Here is a 23,190-nt window from a genome sequence, read left to right on the forward strand (position 1 = left end):
TTTAATACAAAATTCAAAACTCTAACAATAATGCCTATATTAAAAGTTCCCTCTCATGGAACTATATTGATATTAATAAAGATTTTAAAAGATGAATATAAATCAAGTCTATCTTATTACCAAAACATCAATTTAAACTTTGAATAGGAGTCCCCTTCTGCTTGGGAAGTAGATAGCTACCAAGAATGATGATCTCTCCCAAACAGTGAGAATACAATGGGTTAGCCCACTCCCTCCCCAAATCACACATATTTGAACAGCCTTAGAGAGCTGAGGTTGCAAGGCAGCCCAAAAAATGAAATTCCTGGGAAAGATAAGCCCATTCAGTGAGAAAGGGGACAAACTGTCGCACCTTTTGGCAGAGCCTGGGGGAAAGAAGTGAGCACCATCCAAGAAATTAGCTAAAATTTGAAAGGCCAAGCATGGGCTAATCTGTCAGTTTAGAGCAGGGCTGGGGAACCTTTTTTCTGCCAAGGGCCATTTGGATATTTATAGCATCACTCGCTTAATAAATTTATTTAGTATAAATTTATGTTGCTATGAAAAAAAAACTTCCAGTCTTACTGAATTTTGAGTCCTGCCTCTGGTTGCCTCGGCAGGGCTAGACCAAATGACTTCGAAGGCCTTATATAAGACCTGCAGGCTGGAGGTTCCTCACCCCTGGTTTGGAGCAACAATGTTCCCAGACACAAGAGAAGTTCCCAATCACTTTCAAGCTCTTCTCCATGAGCCCTGCTCACAAGAAAGACTGCGGAGTGGGGGGTGGTTAGGAAGAGACCAAAGAAAGTCTCCTTTATTGCATAAGCAGCAAAGAGGCAACTGACAAGCACAAAGCAGGAGACAAAACCCCACCACCTTCTATAGATATTACAAAGCAAAAACTTAAGGTAGGGGCAGCAAAATCTGTCACTCATAGGACTCTGGCAAAGACTGCTTCTAAGGAAGAATGGGGTGGGGGGAGGGGGGGGAAAAAAAACAAACTTCTGCCTGTAGGGAGGGATAGGAAACCCCTTCCCAGGACATAGGCAAAGATTTACTGCTGATGGGAGAAGACTAGATGCAAATTCCTTTTACCTCTGGGACAGTGGGACAGAATTACCTTAGCTGAGAATGGACAGGAAATTATCCCAAAACCAATAACAGATACAAGGCTAGTCTGGCTGAAGGAAAGAAACACGAAAAAAGCCACAGTCCCAAGTTCAAGGGCCTGAGTAAGACTAAGTTGAATTAAAACAACAGATAAAACCCCCGACCCTACCAGTGAGTAATAAGCAGAAACAATCCGATAGAGAAGAGGTAGAAGCATGTCTCTCATCCCCACCTGTAGCAAGATGGACAGAGACAACTGAAATCTAAAAAGAAAAGCAGAAAAACTGAGAAAAGCCTACAAGCATCTAAGCCCTCCATTCCCAGTCCAAGGTAATAGGAGACTACTGCTAGAGAAATGTAAAGTCTGCAGTATACTGAGGACAAAGATATAGACAAAAGCCATATCCAATGCAAGTATTGATTGATTCAACTCCCCACAAAAATGATCTGGGACAAAAGATGCTTGTCCATTTATAAATAGTATCCTATCTAATAAAGAGGGAATATGCTAATTGATCATCACTCCATCATAACGATGGCTGCACCGGAGGCCAAATTTCCATAAGGAGCCTTAATGAGCAATCAGCAGGGACCTGAGGCTACACCCTCACCCGCCCCCATGGGCTTGACAGGGGACCTCAGGCCGCACCCTTCACCCCAGTGCCAGGCCAGGGGACCGGAGGCCACGCCCCCCACCTGACAGGGCTTCACAGGGGACATCAAGGTGCGTTTCCCATCCTGGTGTTGGGCTAGGGGGCCTCAGGCCGCGCCCCCCACCAGGTGGGGCTTCACAGGGGACTTCAGGCCACGCCCCCCAGCCCAGTAGCAGGCTGGGGGACCTCAGACCGCACCCCCTGTTCAGCAGGACTGGAGAGGGGGACCTCAGACTGTGCCCAGTGCCCTAGCACCGGGCCAGGGGACCTGAGGCTGAGCCCCTATGCCTGACTGGGTTTGACAGAGGACCTCAAGGTGCACTCCCAATGCTGGGTCAGGGGAACTCAGGCTGCGCCCCTGCCCAGTGGGGCTTGATGGGGGACCTGAGGCTTGCTCCCCCACCCCCACCCCCGCCTAGTGGGGCTTGACAGGAACTTCAGATCATGTTCCCCACCTGGTGGAGCTTGATGGAGGACCTCAAGGTCACAGGTATGATTCTGATCAAGGGCATGTACCTTGGTTTCGGGCACATTCCCAGTGGGGGGGCCGGAGGGGGTTGCAAGAGACAGCTGATAGATGTTTTTTTCTCACTGATGTTTCTAACTCTCTCTCACCCTTCCTCTCTGTAACAAAATCAATAAAATTTATATATTTCTTAAAAAGGTAACTATTAACATAATTTATTATGGGGTTTTCAAAATCTAAGAATAAAATGGATGATACTGGAGCACAAAGGATGGGTCAGAGGAATTAAAATTATCCTATATAATAAAGAGCTAATATGCTGATTAGACCAAACAGCAGAACAACTGGCTGGACAACCATCCAGATGAAGCCGGAGCTGCAAGGGCCCGCCAAGGCTACAAGGGGCTTCGAGAGCCAGCTGAAGCTGCAAAGGCTGGCAGAGACTGTCAGGATTTTGTGGCTGCAGCCATACATCCAATAAGGAAAAAATATCCCAAGGCTTATATTATTCATTATATGGATGACATTCTCTTAGCTCATAAAAATGAAATGCATCTAAATACTGTAATATCTATATAGATTTGCAGGACTCCCTGCATTGTGCTGGATTATGCTGAGCACCCGAAAAAGTTCAAAGGACATTACCTTTTTCTTATCTTGGCAGCATTATTGAGGGAAAAACAATAAAATCTCAGAAAATTCAAATTCGAACTGACACTTTACTTACATTAAAACTAAAAAAGGAACTCCCATTTGACCCAGTGATCCCACTTCTAGGAATATATCCTAAGAAACTAAAACACCAATCAAAAAGGATACATACACCCCTATGTTCATAGCAGCACAATTTATAATACCTAAGATTTGGATACAGCCTAAGGGCCCATCTGCAGATGAGTGGATTAAAAAACTGTGGTACATCTACACAATGGAATACTATGCTGCTATAAAAAAGGAACTCCTACCATTTGCAACAGCATGGATGGACCTGGAGAGCATTATGCTAAGTGAAATAAGCCAGTCGGAGAAAAATAAATATCACATGATCTCACTCATATGTGGAATATAGTGAACAACATAAACTGATGAACAAAAATAGATCCAGAGACAAAGAAACACTGAACAGACCTTCCAACCTCAGAGAGAAGGCAGGGAAGGAGGGGTGGGGTAAGAGGCCAACCAAAAGACATATATGCATGCATAGCAACATAGCCAATGTGGTGTTGGGGCTCGTCCTGGGGGGGAGCAGGCCTGGAGGGGGGGGGGGGTGACAATTGGGAAAAAGGGAGACATATGTAATACTTTAAACCAGGGGTCTTCAAACTACGGCCAGCGGGCCACATGCGGCCCGCAGAGGAGTCTGATCCGGCCCGCCAGGTTTTTTGGGCAGTGAGCGCAGCCGAGGTGTTACAGTAGGAATTAGTAGTTCATATAGTCCGGCCCTCCAGCTCTCTGAGGGACCGTGATCTGGCCCCCACCTTAAAAAGTTTGAGGACCCCTGCTTTAAACAATAAAAAGAAATCTCGTAGTCTTCCCTCATCCCAAATCTTGACAAAAGAAGAAACTGAACATTAGTGCCTAGTGGTAAAGCCAAAATCGCAGCTAAGACAGATAACTATTACTTGCTTAGAATGATGTTTTTTGACTCATGGATCAAATTGTATTATATATTTCCTCCACTGAAATACTGTTAGAATGGACTTATTCAAAGTATATTGCTAACAAACTTAATGAGTTAGTTAAGAGTTTGGCTATCGCCGAAACCAGTTTGGCTCAGTGGTAGAGCATCGGTCTGTGGACTGAAAGGTCCCGGGTTCGATTCCGGTCAAGGGCATGTACCTTGGTTGCGGGCACATCCCCGGTAGGGGGTATGCAAGAGGCAGCTGGTCGATGTTTCTCTCTCATCGACGTTTCAAGCTCTCTATCTCTCTCCCTTCCTCTCTGTAAAAAAAATCAATAAAATATATTTACTTAAAAAAAAAAAAAAAGAGTTTGGCATATCAAATTAATAATAAATATTTCTGCACTGTTTGAAAAATTATAGGCCCTATGTAATGGTTAAGATATGAGCTTTAACATAAGAAATAAAGTTAATAATACTGCAACAACTATGTATGATGTCAGATAGGTACTAGACTTTATCAGTGTTATCACTTCATAAGGTATACGAATGTCTAACCATTATGTGTACACATTAAACTATAATAATATACTATTGTGTGTCAACTAGGGAGGGAGGGAGGGAGAAAGGAAGGGAGGAAGAGGTTAGCTAACTTTTTTTTTTTTTTTTAAATATATTTTATTGATTTTTCACAGAGAGGAAGAGAGAGGGATAGAGAGTTAGAAACATCGATGAGAGAGAATCATCGATCAGCTGCCTCTTGCACACCCCCTACTGGGGATGCGCCCGCAACCAAGGTACATGCCCTGGACCGGAATCGAACCCGGGACCTTTCAGTCCGCAGGCCGACGCTCTATCCACTGAGCCAAACCGGTCCCAGCGGTTAGCTAACTTTGAAATTCCAAATCTACCAAGTCTGGTATCAAATCTTGGCTCACCATTTTCTAGAGAAAGTTACCTCTCTAAGCCTTTAAAATCTGGACAATAACAATAGTTACTGCAATGATACAAGGTAATTTAGTATACAGCACCTGGCACACAAAAAGTAACAAAAGCAACTATTATTGAATATGAGTACAGAAACAAAGACTAATTAAAAAGATCTCTGAACAAAATTTGTAAGTTCTACAATAGTATTACCGTGTTTCCCTGAAAATAAGACATCCTCCGAAAATAAGACCTTGCGCAACTTTGGGAGAAAAAATTAATATAAGACACTGTCTTATTTTCGGGGAAACAGGGTATTAATAAAGCATGCTGAAATACAAAAGAGATAATTCTATAGTAGAAGAGAGGTAACATCTGAGCTGAAAGAATAAACAGAACAATGCCAACTGGAAAGGGGGCAAAAGAGAGAAAGTCCACAGACAAGTAAGAGAACAAAAGAAAGAAATCGAAGTGTTTATTTCCAGGGACAGCTAGAAAACTATAACAGGCAGGGGGGAAAGAATACATTAAGAGGGAACCAGCAAATAAAGATTGGGGAAAAGTCTGTGGCCAGAATTCAGGCATTCATTCAAACCTCATTTATTGAGGCTTACTAAATGGAAGCACTGTACGAGGGCATAAAATTGAATAAGAGATATTCTAAAATACTTTCCCTTAAAACAACTGATTTTCTGACCTGGTGTGGAGTACATCACTGGTGCACAATACATCTTTAATGTCTTTAACAAATATAGTCAAACAAAAAGACACAGCTGTTGACACAGGAAGGCTTAAGAGAAACAAGACTACCATCTAATGGCAGACTTAAAGTTCTATAAACCCCTTCTGCCACATACACTCACACACATGCATACACATGCCTCACAAAGCACACAACTGGGTAATTCCTATATAAGAATATAAGCATAGCATGTAAAGATACAAAAGAAAGTTTAATTATTTTTTTTTGTAAAATATAAATTAGGTAGGTGACTAATTTGATGTGACGTAAAAAGCCTAGATAAGAAAATAGGGATTCTTAAAAAGAAAAGGTTGATTCTAGGGCTGCAGCAGGGAAGGTATGAGCCTAAAACATCCTGTGATGCCAGAAAGTTAAAAAGTGCTAAACCAACAACAAAAGGGGGTTATGTTATGCCAACCTGTAAGAGCTACGAATGGCCAAAGCTGTAACAGTTTGAGCAATGATGATACAAATAAAATATCCATCAGTGCATAATATTACAAATGAGTGACTAAGTAAATAAAAAGGAAAGAAGAGGCAGCTCTTCCTTACAGAAGAATCCCAATTAATAGGTGTATAAGGAATAAAGAAGAAAAAAAAAGTCACCACTAGAAAACAAAAACTGCTGTAGATATGATCCACCAATAAATGCTACAATTAATGAGCAAGGTTTAAGGGGAAAAAAAAAAAAGGCTATTTGAATGCCCTCAAAATATTTCCCCAAAACATCTTATAATTTATAAAGTAAGAAATAGTAACTTTATAGATGAGAGACCTGGCACATTAACCAAAGAACCAAGGTTAACAATACCAGCAATAAGATACGGTGATATCAAGTACCCTTAATATGATATACAAACAAGGATATATCAACTTTGCATTATTCTGCTGCAAAATACATTATCTCACTCTAATTACAGTATGAGAAAACATCAGACAATTCCAAACTGAGAATTATTGTCCAAAGTACCTGATAAGTACTCTTCAAAAATGTCAAAGGTCATAAAAACAAGAAAAAATTGAGAAACTGTTACAAATTGGAGGAAATTAAGGAGACCTAACAACTAAATCAATGTGGAATTCTGGAACATGAAAGGACATTAGTGGAAAAACTAATGAAATGTGAATAAACTCTGTTTACTAAGTAGTTAACAGTACTGCTTTAATCAAAAGTATTGTACCAATATTAATTTCTTAGTTTTTATCATTGTACTATGGTTATAAAAGATGTCAATATAGAGAGTGAAGGACACATGGAAACCCTTTGTAATAATTATGTAACTCTTCTATAAATCTAAAATTCTTTCAAAATAAAGATTTTTAAAAATCTTGGATGATAAAAACAGTACTAATTGCAATACTACATTGTTTTATTTTACCTTAGACTGTCAACTTACCTGAACTGTGTTGTTTTCTAGTGAATGCTACATTATCTCTGTTCTTATTTTATGCTAAGTCAGTCATATAATATAATAGAGCTCTAATAAACCAATATTCTACCAAAAAGTTATTCACTAACTAAAAACACTTAATTTCCTTTGATACCCTAAAAATTACTAGTAATTAGAATTTTATCTTCACTATAAACCTACACAGAGCTTTATCTTCAAGAGAATCCAATACTGTTATTGCTTACAGCATAAAAATATAAATTTTTTTTTTTTTTAATCCTTACCTTCCAACCACTGCCAGCCTCTCTATAATATGGGAAGTTATCACAAATCCACTGGTAAATCTCACTTAGTGTCATTTTCTTTTTGGGTGAGCTATTAATTGCAAATGTAATGAGGCTGGCGTAACTGTATGGCGGTTTCCCATCTTTGTGCTGTTGGACTTCTTCCTGGTCCAGAGTTGTATTGGGGTCCAGGAGTGCATTCTTCTTGGAAATTCCTGTTCCATGTGCATTTTGTGTAGCATCAGATTTTTGAATGGCTGCTCTCATGGTGAGCTGGGGTAACCAGTCCATAGATGTTAGGCTGCTCTCCAATTCAGATGTCATCCTGAAGGTAAATAGACTCCTTAGTCAGTATCAAGGAAAGAACCCCTGCTTCTCAAAATATCCAATATTCACAAATCTAGGAGTTCCAAAGTGAGGGAAAGCCTGAGTTAAATCTGGAGGGAAAAGATTGAATATGTTAATAACCAAACCAAATATTTAAGAGATCAACATTTCCAATCTTTTTTATTATTTTTATCCTCTCCAAAACACAACAAATTTGGTTTTAAAATGTTTAAGATACAGCACAATACATAAACACAAAGTGATTCTAATTACTCACCAACAATAAGGGCCTTTTAAAAACTTAAGACTGTACACCTGGTATTTCTTTTACACAAATTTTAAGGAAGTAATACATACAAAGTAGTGGCCAGAGGTCAGAAAAGTACCTAAGAAATAGGCACAGAAATTTGCACAGAGAAAATACGGTAGAGCTGAGCGGGTAAAGGGTAAGAAGAGTAAAGAAGGGTAGACAGGAATATCAAAGAGACAGATTAGCTGGGGGCATTGACAGTAAAGAAGAATGCAAACTCAAGGATATTGATGAACAGGAGAAAAGAGTATAGACAGGACTGGGCACTATCTTTTAAAGTGAACATATCAAGGAACAAGTTTGAAGATCTGGGAGCATTGGATATAGGACATTAAATCACATAAATGGACAGCAAGAAAAGAAGCATTAAAAGCTCAAGGACAATCTAAACATCCAGTGATCTGGATTCTGTAATGAATTTCACTCCAACGCTGAAAATTTTAGATCATTATAACCCAAAGAAAGAAAAAAAGAAAAACAAAATCTGACAGGTTAACACATTCTGGAGAAGGATGAAGCTCTTCTTAAAATTAAAAGTACGGGGGGGGGGGGGGGAGAGAAAGCATGACACTTCACAATGGAATTGCTAATTTTCAGCAGAAGGTACCAACCTTTCTATCCTGGGATCAAAAAAGCAAGAATAGCGACCCTGACAATAAAGTAAAGAAGAATGAAAAGCTTCTAAATTATATCAGAATATTGGGAAAAAGAGAACAAAATAAGAAACTTGCAAGTATCTCATTGAAAAGAAAAGTGTGTGGCTAAATCCATCCCAAATGACTGCAGATAAAAAGCAACAGGGTAATCACTTAGGATCTGAACTTCTGGGAAGCATGCAGAACTGATAAAGAATACAGGCTCTTGAACCAGGCAGACTAGAGTTCAAGTACTGATTCTACCAGTTACTTGCTGTGGGATCATGAAAACGTTAATATTTCTAAACTCCAGCTTTCTCATCTATAAAATGAAAAAATAGTACCTACAGTTAAAATATTATTTTGAGAATAAAACATGATAACATATGCACAGAAGAAATATTCAGTAAGTGTTAGTTATTACTGGAGTATCCTGAGAGGGTAATAATACCCTATAAAGTAACCAGGATTAAGTACTAGCTATTATAAATAGACAACCATGAGGATTATAACTGTATTACCAGTAGAGTCCCATTATATACTAGAAGCCCTGCACACAAAATTCATGCACAGGTAGAGTCCCTAGGCATGGCCTGTGATCAGGGCCAATCTTCTCCAGCTGCCAGCAGTCAGCCCCACCCCTGCCACCAACATTGTGAGAAAGAACTATTCCATTGTTGTGCTTATTTTCATCAGTTCTGCTAGCGTAGATCTGAAGTTCACTACAAAATCTCCTTTAAATTCAGACTCTGAAAAACTTGGGCTTCGGTTTTGTTTGTAGTTCATTAAATTTTATATATTTTCGGCAGGGAAGTAAAAAAGTGCCTCCATTGTTGGTGCTTAGGCTAGTCCCTGAAGTGGTTCTCCAATCAGTGTTGAGGACACAAAAAATTATCATTATATATGGCCAGATCAGTAACTTTAGAAAGAAACCTCTTAGTGAAACAGGGATGACAGAAGCCCACTTGTATAAAAGAACAGATGGTAGTAAATTTTAAAAGAGCATGAAAGATTCTGAGAAATCTGGTTATGAAAATCTGGTTAAGAAATGTCAGGCCCTCATTACCTCCTCATTCCAAAAGCTTCCTAGCTGGCCTCCTCATAATGATTTCTCACCACTCCTCCCTGCTAGTCATCTCCAAAGTCCATGCATATACGTACTCCAAGAGAAATCTGTCAGTATTATTTTTCATGTAATTGTGCCAAAAAACTTTCAATGGTTCTTTTTCCTATTATACATCCTAAATTGGGGGGCGTTGAGGGGGGGAGAGAGTAAGGAACCAAACTCTTCATTTTCAACTATCAAGCTGTTTTATATGTATAACTAGAAGCCCGATGCACGAAATTCATGCATGGGTAGGGTCCCTAGGCGTGGCCGGCAATCAGGGCCAATCTGTAGGGCAACCAGCAGGGTCATTGGGGGGGCCCCACTGCACCTGCCTTGGCCAGCCTGGCGCCGCCTGCTCACTGGCCCTGTCCCCTGCTGCTGCCGCTGGTCACCCCAGCAGGGCCAAGGGGGTGGGAGGGAGAAGGGGGATGCAACGCCAGCCCACTCACCAGCCAGCCCTGCCCCCCACCACTGGCACTGTTGGTTGCCTCCCTTTGTTGGGGCGACCAGCAGGGTGATGAGGGGGCGGCGCACCTGCCTTAGCTGGCCTGGGGCCTGCGGGCTGGAGCAGCTCCTGCATTGAGCATCTGTCCCCTGGTGGTCAGTGCGCATCATAGCAACCAGTCGTTCCACAGGTCATTCTGCCATTCAGCCAATTTGCATATTAGGCTTTTATTATAGAGGAGGATTGCATCATAGGTTTAAGCTTTCTACCCTCACTCCCTCTTCCCGCACCCTCCTCATTAAAGATAGTAACCATACACTAGTATTCATATGCTATTTAACACCATTGTAGGTACATGTTATCTAAAAAGTATTTATTTTTTAAATATACTTTTATTGATTTCAGACAGAAAGGATGAGGTAGATAGAAAAGAAACATCAATACGAGAGAGAATCATTGATCAGCTGTCTCCTGCCCCCCACCCCTACTGGGGATAAAGCCTGCAATCTCGACATGCGCCCTGCCTGGGAATTGAACCATGACCTCCTGGTTCATAGGTCAATGCCCAACCACTGACCCACACCAGCCAAGCTCTGAAAAATATTTAGACGTGGAATAAAAGTATTCCTTTCTAAAATGCTATTTTTCTCTTATTCTGCCTAGCTGGCTTTTATTTTTCCTTCAAGACTCAGCCCCAAACACTCCCCTTCCAGAAAACCTGGTCAATTCACTCTTCCCATCCTTTACCTCCTAAATTGACCTAGAGCCTCCTCCCATAGAATATAAATACCTCTATCACAGGGCTTATCAAGAATTATAATTATCTTTACCTATCTTTCTCCCATGAGACCATAAACTCCTTGGAAGATACGTTCTTGTTCTTTTCTGCCTCCTCAATGCCTAGTAACATAGTAGGTAAAGGATCAATAAATGATGGTTAAATAATTAAAATAGTGACTATCCACTGAATGTGGGGTGTGCTCCTCTCCAAACAAGGGAGAACTTGCACATTTAAAAGCTAAAAGAAAGAAGTGAAAGAAAAGGGACTCAACAGCATGAAGTCAGGATAATCACAGGATCAAAATCCTTTATGAGCTTGGGGGGGGGGGGGGGGGGGGGGAGTATGACTCAGGATACAGATCAACAAATAGCAAGCATTATACAGGAACACAGACAGTTCTGCTTAAATAGCAGAGAAAAATGAAAAGATAGAGACAAAGATTAAAAAAAATAACATTAGTTGTGGGAGAAAGCAAACATGAAGACCTTAGGTTTAAAGTTCTTAAATCTATGATGATATCTGTTGCTTAAAATAAGTTCCATGAGAAATTTTTTCTGCATAAAATGAAAAGGTAAAGAGCATCAAGATATAAGACATAAGAATAATAAGGGTAATGAAGTTGTTGACCTAGATATTCCTGAATCCTCCCACTCAATTCCAGAGATCTTAACACTTGGCAACACATGAGAAATTGAACAATTGAGAACTCAAAAGAAATCCTTTTAATTAACACAGCAGGAATTCTGGTCACATGCATTTCAGGAGATATATACATATTTTGAATATATACATACTTCATATAATATATAACTTTTATTACAGCATCTCAGCACTCAAGACAACTAGAAGCAAGGTATGTGGCAGAGACTACTAATTGCCTAATCTGTTTTTAAAAACACCTAATATCTGTTTTTACCTCTTCCTTAGAAATACAACTTCCATTTTATTACAGATGGCATTGAGCCTTTTGCCCTTCCTGCTCTTCGAAATGTGGACACAAAAGTTGATGCTCCAGCAGTTACCTTGGATTATAAGGTGGCCTTTGAGAATGGAAGCCACAAACTGAGGATATGGAAGCCATGGAAGCAGAGAGAAGGAATCTTGATCCCTGATTTTTGTGTGAAGCAATTATGAAGCTGTTCATCCAAGCCCTGAACTGCCTATCATCTAGACTTTTTATATGTTGAGGTACTATAAATCTCTACCACTGGATGAATGCAATTCCTAACAAACATGAAATTTGGGAAATGCAAGTGGGGTGATACAAGTAATAGAACCTCATATGCAATATTCACTTAAAAAAAAGAGTTGATAAAGCAAACATTAAGAATTCTGATAACAAGGGATCTCAATGCTAGATTTCAAGCTGTATTACAAAGCCACTGTTCTCAAAACAGCCTGGTATTGGCACAAGAACAGACATATAGATCAATGGAATAAAGAACCTGGATATCGACCCAAACCTCTATACTCAATTAATATTTGATAAAGGAGGTATGAACATACAATGGAGTCAAGACAGTCTCTTCAATAAATGGTGTTGGGAAAATTGGACAGACACTTGCAAAAAAATGAAACTAGATCACCAACTTACACCATACACAAAAATAAACTCAAAATGGATACAGGACTTAAACATAAGACGGGAAACCATAAAGATACTAGAGGCATCCACAGGTAGCAAAATCTCTGACATATGCCAAAAGAACTTCTTCACTGATACTGCCCCTAGAGCAAAAAGAAAATAAACAAATGGGACTACATCAAAATAAAAAACTCTTTTACAGCAAAAGAAACCATCAACAAAACAACAAGAAAGTCATTGTATGGGAAAACATATTTGCAAATGTTATCACTGATAAAGGTTTGATCTCCAACATCTACAGACAGCTTATACAACTAAATAAAAGAAAGATAAATGACCCAATTAAAAAATGGGCAATAGACCTAAATACCCTGTTTCCCTGAAAATAGGACAGTGTCTTATATTAATTTTTGCTCCCCAAGATGCGCTAGGTCTTATTTTCAGGGGATGTCTTATTTTTCCATGAAGAAGAATACGGTACACATTTATTGTTAAATGAAAATAAAGGAAATTTATTATCTGTATATGGTACGGTAGTACGGTAGTTGTCAACACAAACCAGACAAACTGTGAATCCTAGAATATCAAGAATTTACTCATTTATTCAATGACAATCATGTCATCATCTTCTGGAACATCATCATAACAATCCAATTCCTGAATTTCCTCGTGAATTTCTTGTGACTCCATTTCTTTCAAATCAGTGTACCAAATCTCTCATGTTTAGCAATAGCATTCTGAGACAGAGCCTACGGGAGGTCTTATTTTTGGGGGATGCCTTATATTTCACTCAGAAGGAAACCTGTAAGTAGGTCTTATTTTCGGAGGATGTCTTATTTTCGGGGAAACATGGTAGAATATTCTCAAAAGAAGACAGAAGGCCAAGAGGCACATGAAAACATGCTCAAAGTCACTAATTATCCAAGAGATGCAAATCAAAACAACAATGCGGTACCATCTCACACCTGTCAGAATGGCCAACATCAACAAATCAACAAACAATAAGTGTTGGCGAGGTTGAAGAGAAAAAGGAACCCCGTGCACTGCTGGTGGGAATGCAGACTGGTACAACCACTGTGAAGAACAGTATGGAGTTTCCTCAAATAACTGAAAATGGAACTCCCATTCGACCCAGTAATTCCACTCCTAGGAATATATCCTAAGAAACTAGAAACACCAATCAGAAAGGAAATATGCATCCCTATGTTCATAGCAGCACAATTTACAATAGCTAGGATTTGGAAACAGCGTAGGTGCCCGTCAGCAAATGATTGGATCAAAAAACTATGGTACATCTACACAATGAAATACTATGCTGCCATAAAAAAGAATTCTCATCATTTGCAGCAACCTGGATGGAATTGGAGAATATCATGCTGAGTGAAATAAGCCAGTCAATGAAAGAGAAACACCACATGACTCACTCATTTATGGATAATAAAGAACATTATAAACTGATGAACAAAAAGATAGATACAGCCGAAACCAGTTTGGCTCAGCGGTAGAGCATCGGTCTGCGGACTGAAGGGTCCAGGTTCGATTCCGGTCAAGGGCAGGTACTTTGGTTGCGGGCACATCCCCAGTGGGGGGTGTGCAAGAGGCAGCTGGTCGATGTTTCTCTCTCATCGACGTTTCTAGCTCTCTCTCTCCCTTCCTCTCTGTAAAAAATCAATAAAATATATATATTTTTAAAAATAGATACAGAGACAGTAAAGCAACAAACAGACAGTCAAATTACAGCATGGTGGATAGGGAGGTATGGGGGAGATAAGAGATCAACCGAAGGACTTGTATGCATGCATATAAGCAAAACCAATGGACCAAAAACTCTGGGGGGGGGGGGGGGGGGGTGACAATGGAAAGATATGTACATATATAATAATTAAAAAAAAGAGTAAAAAGCAAAAAAAAAGAATTCTGATAGCACAGGCTGGAAAGCTGGAGACACTTATTAAACTGTGATGAAGAATTTGTGCAAACTGTCATCTAGAGGCTGGCAAGCAAACCATATGCCAACCAAGACTACAGCAAGGAGAGAAATGTAGGGAAATTTTAGAATGTTGGCATGTGTTAGCTCCTCCTTGCCACTTAAAGTCCTAAGAGAGAAATAAACTTCATTTAGAGTTGCAAGCAGAGATGGAGAAAATGCCAAGTGGGGTACTCCCTGCCTATAGTCTGCAATTTAAGCTAAGAGTCCTATTATTTAAAGCCTTGCATGGCTGAAAAATCATCAACTTCTTCTCAAGTAGCAAACTGAAGTAACTGAGTACTGCAAAACTGTAGAGAAGACTGGTACTTTGCCACACAAAAGCAATGTTGTAAGGGTGTTTTCTTTCTACCCAAAACTATTATTTCAAATAACCTCACAGAGCCATCAATCCCTCAGGAGCTGAAAGAGGTCAATGAACTTGGATGGAGAAAATAAATTCTTTATCCCCCACTAACTTGTAACTGAAATTTAGCATGTCCTTTAATTATGAAAGTATACACCAAATCATTATCAGTACCTGTGATTTTGCCAACAATAAAAATCACAAAAAATTTTTATTAAATGACAAATGTCAATGGAAGCGCAAATTTTTATTTAACTCCATCAACTATTTCAGAATTATGAGTGCATTAGACTTGCTGTAGATCTTTTTTATTTCATGTCTTACTTTAAAGCAGAGGTGGGGAACATCCATGCATGGGCCGTATAAGGCCTATGAAACCATTTGGTCTGGCCCTACCAAGACATTAGGGGTGAGCTATTTAAATGTCTGACCAAATATAGCAGCTAATTTTTAAGTTGATAATTTTGTATGATCCAAGAATGTTGTTATAAATATCCAAATGGCCCTTGGCAGAAAAAAAGGTTCCCCACTGCTAAAGACACATCTAGCCCAGCCGTTATGGCTTAGTGGTTCAATTCCCGGTCAGGGCAGATGCCCAGGTTGCAGGTTCAATCCTCAATAGGGGGTGTACAGGAGGCAGCTGATCAATGTTTCTTATTGGTGTTTCTATCTCTCTATCCCTCTCCCTTCTTCAATCTCTCAAAAAAAATAAAAATTAATAAAAACAAAATTTTTTTTAAATATCTACTTCTTTTACAAAGTTAATATTTTTGCTAGCCATATTTCATTTTCTTTTGTAATCTTAAGTATTGTTTTATGAATTATTTTTCTTTGTAATCTTAAGTATTGTTTTATGACTTTTGAGACATCATTCTGATTAGAGTCCACAGGTTTCACCAGACTGTTGCAGAGGTACCAACCCAGGGTTAGAAATCCCTAGAATAAGCAGAACACAAAGCGAAGGGTCTTCACATTATGTATGGGCAGGTCCTTTGGCTCAAAGAAAGCAAAAAGTCTAGACATTAAGTTTTTAAAGATAACTACAATATATGGAGGGTGGGAAAGACAAAAAAACTAGACTGCAAAGGCCTCTTAAGTTTATAAAATAATACCCATCAACAAGCTCATAAACAAGAACTGGGCTATAAAAGATATACATTTCCCAGAAAAGGCATTTTCATCAATACCTATCTCATATGAGGCCCTGGAGCAGTGTTTTTCAACCTTTTTTGGGCAAAGGCACACTTGTTTCATGAAAAAAATCACGAGGCACACCACCATTAGGAAATGTTAAAAAATTTAACTCTGTGCCTATATTGACTATATATAAAGTAATTCTCTTGAATAGGAATCAAATAAACACAAAGAAAGTATTTTATAATTACTTTATTATGAAATATTAAGTAAACAAAATAGTGAAAAATTATAAAATTCTTGTCTTGTCTGCACCTACGGCACACCAGGCAACATCTCAGCGGTTGAAAAACGCTGCCCTATACTACATAAGGTAAGACCTTTTAGAAGACACAGGGAACAATGGAGGCCACAAGAAAAAGCAGAATCAAAAAATTTTTTACACTGTCAGGAAGTCTCTGACACTCCAATCCAGTAGGATTTTATAATCAATCTGGACTAGTGACTTACTAGGTGTTTCTCATTACCACCTTTTCTACATTTACTACTGTTATCCTATTCCTTCTCCACCATTATATACTAAGTATGTAAAGTGCTGACTTGGTTTGCAGGTCTTTGAACAAGCAGCCACTCTGGAATCTAATGAAAGGGATTGCATCCAGAGAGCCTGACTTTTCAGCTAGATATAATAATTGGATGAAACTCTGGGTTATCTCTTCTGGGGGAAAAGGCAAGTGAGTTCTATATATAAGAAGAGCACATGTGGATATTTGGGCATCCAAAGGGGCAGACAGATATGAACATCTAAAAATAAATGAAAAAAAACCTGTTACAGATTGACTTTACATTTTATAACCATGTGATATAAAAAACAATTTTTAAAATGTATAAATAAAGTAATAATAGTTTAAGCTATTTTAAGAAAAAGTAGTTGGTGTTACTTTTTCAGAATTAGTTACCAGTGGGAATGCAGACTGGTTCAGCCACTATGAAAACAGTATGGAGTTTCCTCAAAAAATTAAAAATGGAACTCCCATTTGACCCAGTGATCCCACTTCTAGGAATATATCCCAAGAAACTAAAAACACCAATCAAAAAGGATACATGCACCCCTATGTTCATAGCAGCACAATTTACAATAGCTAAGATTTGGAAACAGCCTAAGTGCCCATCTGCAGATGAGTGGATTAAAAAACTGTGGTACATCTACACATAGAATACTACGCTGCTTAAAAAGGAAGGAACTCCTACCATTTGCAACAGCATGGAAGGACCTGGAGAGCATTATGCTAAGCGAAATAAGCCAGTCAGAGAAAGGTAAATATCACATGATCTCACTCATATGTGGAATATAGTGAACAACATAAACTGATGAACAAAAACAGATCCAGAGACAGAGAAGCATCGATCAGACCATCAAACCTCAGAGGAAAGGTGGTGGAGGGTGGAGAGAAGGGGCAGAGATAAACCAAAGGTCTTGTATGCATGCATGTAAGTATAACCAATGGACACAGACACCAGGGGGGTGAGGGCATGAGCAGGGAGGGTGGGGTATGGGGAAGGACACATATGTAATACCTTAATCAATATAGAAAAAATAATCTACTAAGGTATGAATAGCTGACTAAGCCTTTAAACTTCCTTTGAATAATAACCTTTTTAAAAGATAAGCTGAGCTGAAACCGGTTTGGCTCAATGGATAGAGCGTCGGCTTTTGGGAACTGAAAAGCCCCGGGTTCGATTCCGGTCAAGGGCATATACCTTGGTTGCGGGCATATCCCCAGTAGGGGGTGTGCAAGAGGCAGCTGATCGATGACTCTCATCGATGTTTCTAACTCTCTATCTCTCTCCCTTCCTCTCTGTACAAAATCAATAAAATATATTTTTAAAAAAATTAAAAAAAGATAAGCTGAAAAAATTCCTCAATGCAGTAAAAATACAGATGGGGAAGAAAATCACAATTTAGCCAAAACCGGTTTGGCTCAGTGGATAGAGCATCAGCCTGAGGGCTGAAAGGTTCTGGGTTCGATTCCGGTCAAGGGCATGTGCCTTGATTGCGGGCACATCCTCGGTGAGGGGTGTGCAAGAGGCAGCTGATTGACGTATCTCTCTCATCGATGTTTCTAACTCTCTATCCTTCTCTCTTCCTCTCTATAAAACTCAAAATATTTTAAAAAAGAAAATAAACGAAAATCATAATTTAAAATAAGGACTCCAGTATCCAAATAGTAGGTCATTCTTCAAAACTCAACTTTCAAAACTTTCCTTTCGCCCAATAAATATTCACAACTTATTCAAAATAGAGGGGGGTGGGGGATACCTTTAGTGAGAAAACTTCATTTGTAAACATAATTGTGATTTCAGAACTATTTACCATAAAATCAGAGATAAAGAACTTCATTTTTTGAATCCCTGTTATTACTTATTTTGGAGACTAATAATATTCTTTAAGATCCCCAAGGGGAAAAAAGTTTACAATTTATTCAACTTATCTAAATCTGTTATAAGATTTGTAATTCACTGTTGTTCTTTTTTAAAAAATATATATATTTTATTGATTTTGCACAGAGAGGAAGGGAAAGAGAGAGCTAGAAACATCGATGAGAGAGAGTCATCGATCAGCTGCCTCTTGCACACCCCCTACTGGGGATATGCCCGCAACCAAGGTACATGCCCTTGACCGGAATCGAACCCGGGTCCCTTCAGTCCCCAAGCCAATGTTCTATCCATTGAGCTAAACTGGTTTCGGCTGTTGTTGTTCTTTTAAATAAAAGTTTCAGCAGGCTAATCTAAACCTCCCTTGCTATAGAGAAGAAACTTTCTTTAAATTCTATCTTAGAAAATGAGAGCTGGTCAGAGTTCTCTTCGTAATGATGCTTCATATGTTTTATAGTATTAACATCATTTGGGCTCTTTCTACTCAAACTTTAAAAACTAGAACTTCTTCAACCGGATATGATTCAAGAATCATAATATACCTATTGCTCTTCTCTAGATTCTCTCCAAATTATTCCACAAATATGTAATTTTAGATTCATAAAACTGTGTTCTAAATTCATACAAGCCATACTCATAGTTAGAACTCCATTCAGGATACAAAATTAGGGATCATATAATCAAAAGATATTTTTATACTATATGTGTAATTCTCAGCTTTAAAATATTTTACTCAACAATTTAGGGAGGGGAAATAAATATTTGGGGGCATTAACCACTAAACTACATCCTATCATTAAATAAACACTATATTTTACATATAAACCTCACTCTACCTACTGAAATCTTTGTTTCCAAGTAGCTAGAAAGACTGATGAATGCCAGTCCCCCTTTGACACAAGAACACTCAAAGCCATTTTTATAGCTGTTACTTAAAAACCTAGATGGAATCTACTATTAATACTTCTTATACTTGGTTTAAATATATATATTAAGTGTGTGTGTGTGTGTGTGTGTGTGTGTGTGTATATCCCATTCAAGTATTTATCCTGACCTCTGCAACCATAGTGCTTCAACTCACCATACAACGTTTACTGAATATCATTTATCTCCACATATCCTGCATCCATAGCATTATACCAGTAGTATGACATCAATGCTGGCAAAGAACTAACCATTTGGAAAATGATCCCATCTTATCTTTTCGTGTTAAGTATGATGCATACAAAAAATGCTAAAGAAACAGCTTAAGCTGCTACAGGGGATGTCCACAGTGCAGCAGTCCTCAAAGTATATGATCCAGAGACCCTTTCAGGGGATTTGAAGGCTCCAAACAATTTTCATAATAAGATGCCATTTGCCTTTTTAACTCTCATCCTCTCATAAGTATACAGTAGAGCTTTTCAGATGCTATGTGATGGGAGATATCACAACAGACTGAATGCAGAGGCTGAAATGAGAATGCAGCTTTCTCTATTAAGCCAGATATTTTAAAATTTTGCAAAAATGTAAATAATACCAATCTTCTCACTAAATTTTTTTTTGGAAAAGTTATTTTTCATAAAACATGTTAATATCTTAATTTTTTCTTTAGTTTTAACCTTTAATACAATAAATTTGTATAGATATAACTCACAAAAACAAAAGCTCTTTGAATACTAAATAATTTTGAGAGACCATAAAGTTTAAGAACCATGTTATAAGAAGTCATCATTTCAAAGACTGAATATGACTCTTTCTAATACAGTATAATGTAATGGAAAGAGAAGGACTTTGAAGTCACTCAAAAAAGCTTTAATTCTTACTCTTCCACTTATTAACTGCACCCTTGGACAAATCAAACCTCCAACCCTCACAGATTGCTAGGGAGTAAATGACAAAATATATACACTGAGTGGCCAGATTATTATGATCTCTGAAAGCATAACAATCTGGCCACTCAGTTTATATGAAACAGCTTAGTACATAGTTAATGCTTGACACACTGTGAGCATTTAACAACTGACAACTATCAAAAACCCTTTTAAAAAAAAAACATACTCGCTTGTTTTCTCCATTGTCAATGAAGTCTCCATATTATATTGCACACAACAAATATAGCTGAATCCAGTTCTGCATTGTGAATTTTAAAAAATATTTCGCATAATAACAATTGTTCCTGCTCACAACAAGCAGATAACATTGGGCTTTTCACAAGATGGAGAACCTAAAAAGTCCAAAAAACAATCTCTAACTTATTTGTAATTCTCCTTAGATAGCCAATCTGACATAAAACTGTGTAACAATATACAATCCTATCTAATAAAGAGGGAATATATTAATTCACCATCACGCCCTCACAAAGATGGCAGCACCCAAAGCCAATAAAGAGGGAATATGCTAATTACTGCCACACCCTCAAAGATAGTGGTGCCCACAGCCACAAGATGGCAGCGCCCAGTCCCCTCAGCCCCACCAGGGCAGCAAGCACATGGCATGGCCAGGCCCGCCCCCAGACAGGTCTGGCCACTCCGCATGTCTGCCTCCGGAGTCCCCTCAACCCACCAACTGCCCAGCTGACACCCAAGGCACAGAAAAGCCTCCTATGTTGGCTGCCCAGCTGCCTAGGGCCAGCCCAAGGCGCAGGCAAGCCTCGGACGGCAGCTGCCCAGCCACCCAGGGCAGGCCTTGAATGGCAGCTGTCCAGTCGCCCTTGGCCACCTGAGACTCAGGTAACCAGGGTTGGCCAAGACTTGCACTGCTGGCAGTGGCAGCAGCAGAGGTATGATGGGGGCATCGCCTTCCTGTGATCGCCAGGTCGCCTCCCACCCCAAGGGCTCCCAAGCTATGAGAGGGGGCAGGCCAGGCTGAGGGACCCCCCCCCCCCCCGCCTCCAGTGCATGAATTTTCATGCACCAGGCTTCTAGTAGCTATAATATATATAGATTACTTGAGTTGGAGTTATTTTCAGATTATCATAGATTCATACTTATAACTATTTTTAGATTCCTTGTTAAAATTTAAGTATGGCTAAGTTAAAAAAAATTAAACTGAATTGAGTATTTCACAATAGACTTCAGTTTTTGTAATATGAGATCAACAGATTTTTCTCTCAATTTTAAAAGCAAGGAGTACTTAAGCCTACCAGATTTCAAGACTTAGTATAAGTCTACATTAATAAAGACAAGTGGCAGTGGTAAAAGGATAGATATATAAACCACAAGAACAGAATTAAAAATAGACTTTTCCTAGCCAGTTTGGCTTAGTGGATAAAGTGTCGGCCTGCGGACTCAAGAGTCCCAGGTCCCATTCTGGTCAAGGGCACATACCCATGTTTCAGGCTCGATCCCCAGTAGGAGTTGTGCAATGATTCTCTCTCATTGATATTTCTGTCTCTCTCTCCCTCTCCCTTCCTTTCTGAAATCAATAAAAAAATATATTTAATAAATAAATAAATTTACACATATATGGTCAATTGGTTTTCAATAAAGGTGACAAACCGCCTCCTTAGCGCAGTAGGCAGCGCGTCAGTCTCAATAAAGGTGACAAGTTAGTGAGAAGACTTTTCCAAAACTCATGCTGAAACAACTCATTTTTTAGACAAGAAAAAAGTTAACAATGACCCTTACACATGACATCATACACAAAAAACTTGAAAAATGAATTACAGAATAAATGTAAAAGCTAAAATTATAATATAAAATGTAACATGTAAAATCACAATTCATAAAAGAAAACAACTGATAAGTGGGACTTTTTCAAAATTAAATACTGTTCTTCGAGGGGCACTATTAGGAAAGCAAAGGCCATAGACTGGGGGGGGGGGGGGGGGGTTGGGGGGGGGGACAACAAAATGTTTGCAAAGCATAGAGCTTAAGAATTTGTATCCAGTTCCAGCTGGTGTGGCTCAGTGGCTGAGCACTGACCTATGAACCAAAAGGTTATGGTTCAATTCCTATTCAAAGCACATGCCGGGTTATGGGCTCAATCCCCAGTGAGGAGGCATACAGGAGAAGCGGAGCCCAAGGTATGTGCCCTTCACCAGAACCAAACCTGGGACCCTTGAGTACAAAAACTGACATTCTATCCACTGAGCTAAACCAATTAGGGCCAAAATATATGTTTAAAAAAAAAAAAAAAAATCTTGTGCCCTAGCTGGTTCAGTTCAGTGAATAGAGCATCGGCCCACAGACTGAAGAGTCCCAAGTTTGATTCATCAAGGGCACATACCTTGGTTGCAGGTTGGTGCCAGCCCTAGTCAGGTCATACATATATCACACATCAATTGGTTGCCTCCTTGCTCATGCCCTGACTAGGGCCGGCATCAACCTGCAACCAAGATATCTGTTCAAATTTTACATATATATATATATATATATATATATATATATATACATACTTTTTTTTAAACTATATCTTATTGATTTTTTACAGAGAGGAAGGGAGAGGGATAGAAAGCTAGAAACATCGATGAGAGAGAAACATCTATCAGCTGCCTCCTGCACACCCCCTACTTGAGGATGTGCCCACAACCAAGGTACGTGCCCTTGACCGGAATCAAACCTGGGACCTTTCAGTCCACAGGTTGACGCTCTATCCACTGAGCCAAACCGTTTTTAGCAATGTGTCTTTTTCACATCGATGTTTTTCTGTCTCTCCCCCTCCCTTCTACTCTCTCTAAAATCAATGTTTTTGAGTGAGGATTTAAAAAAAAAAAAAAAAAAATATCCAAGATATATTAAGAACTCAACACTTAATAATAATGTAAATGCAATTTTTTTTTTAATGAACAAAAAATTTGAACAGATACTTCCACAAAGAACATATGTGATGGCAAAGCAACACATGAAATGATGCTCAACATCATTATTAAAAAACTGCAAATTAAAACTACAATGAGGTGTCACTACATACCTAACAGATTTACTAAAGAAAGAATGACCA

General features: G+C 39.0%; 1 protein-coding gene across 2 annotated transcripts in view; it reads right to left on the minus strand.

Annotated features, from left to right (window-relative positions):
* FOXJ3 (forkhead box J3) overlaps window positions 1-23,190 on the minus strand; it is a 121,687-nt gene that overhangs the window by 61,391 nt on the left and 37,106 nt on the right. For both annotated transcript variants that reach the window (XM_084874567.1, XM_084874566.1), the window contains exon 3: window positions 7,174-7,498. In XM_084874567.1, coding sequence (XP_084730693.1) covers window positions 7,174-7,498 — 325 coding nt within the window. The remainder of the gene's footprint in view (window positions 1-7,173; window positions 7,499-23,190) is intronic.

Source organism: Pipistrellus hanaki (genome assembly GCF_964339955.1).
Source record: "Pipistrellus hanaki genome assembly, chromosome: 2".
NCBI classification, from domain to species: domain Eukaryota; kingdom Metazoa; phylum Chordata; class Mammalia; order Chiroptera; family Vespertilionidae; genus Pipistrellus; species Pipistrellus hanaki.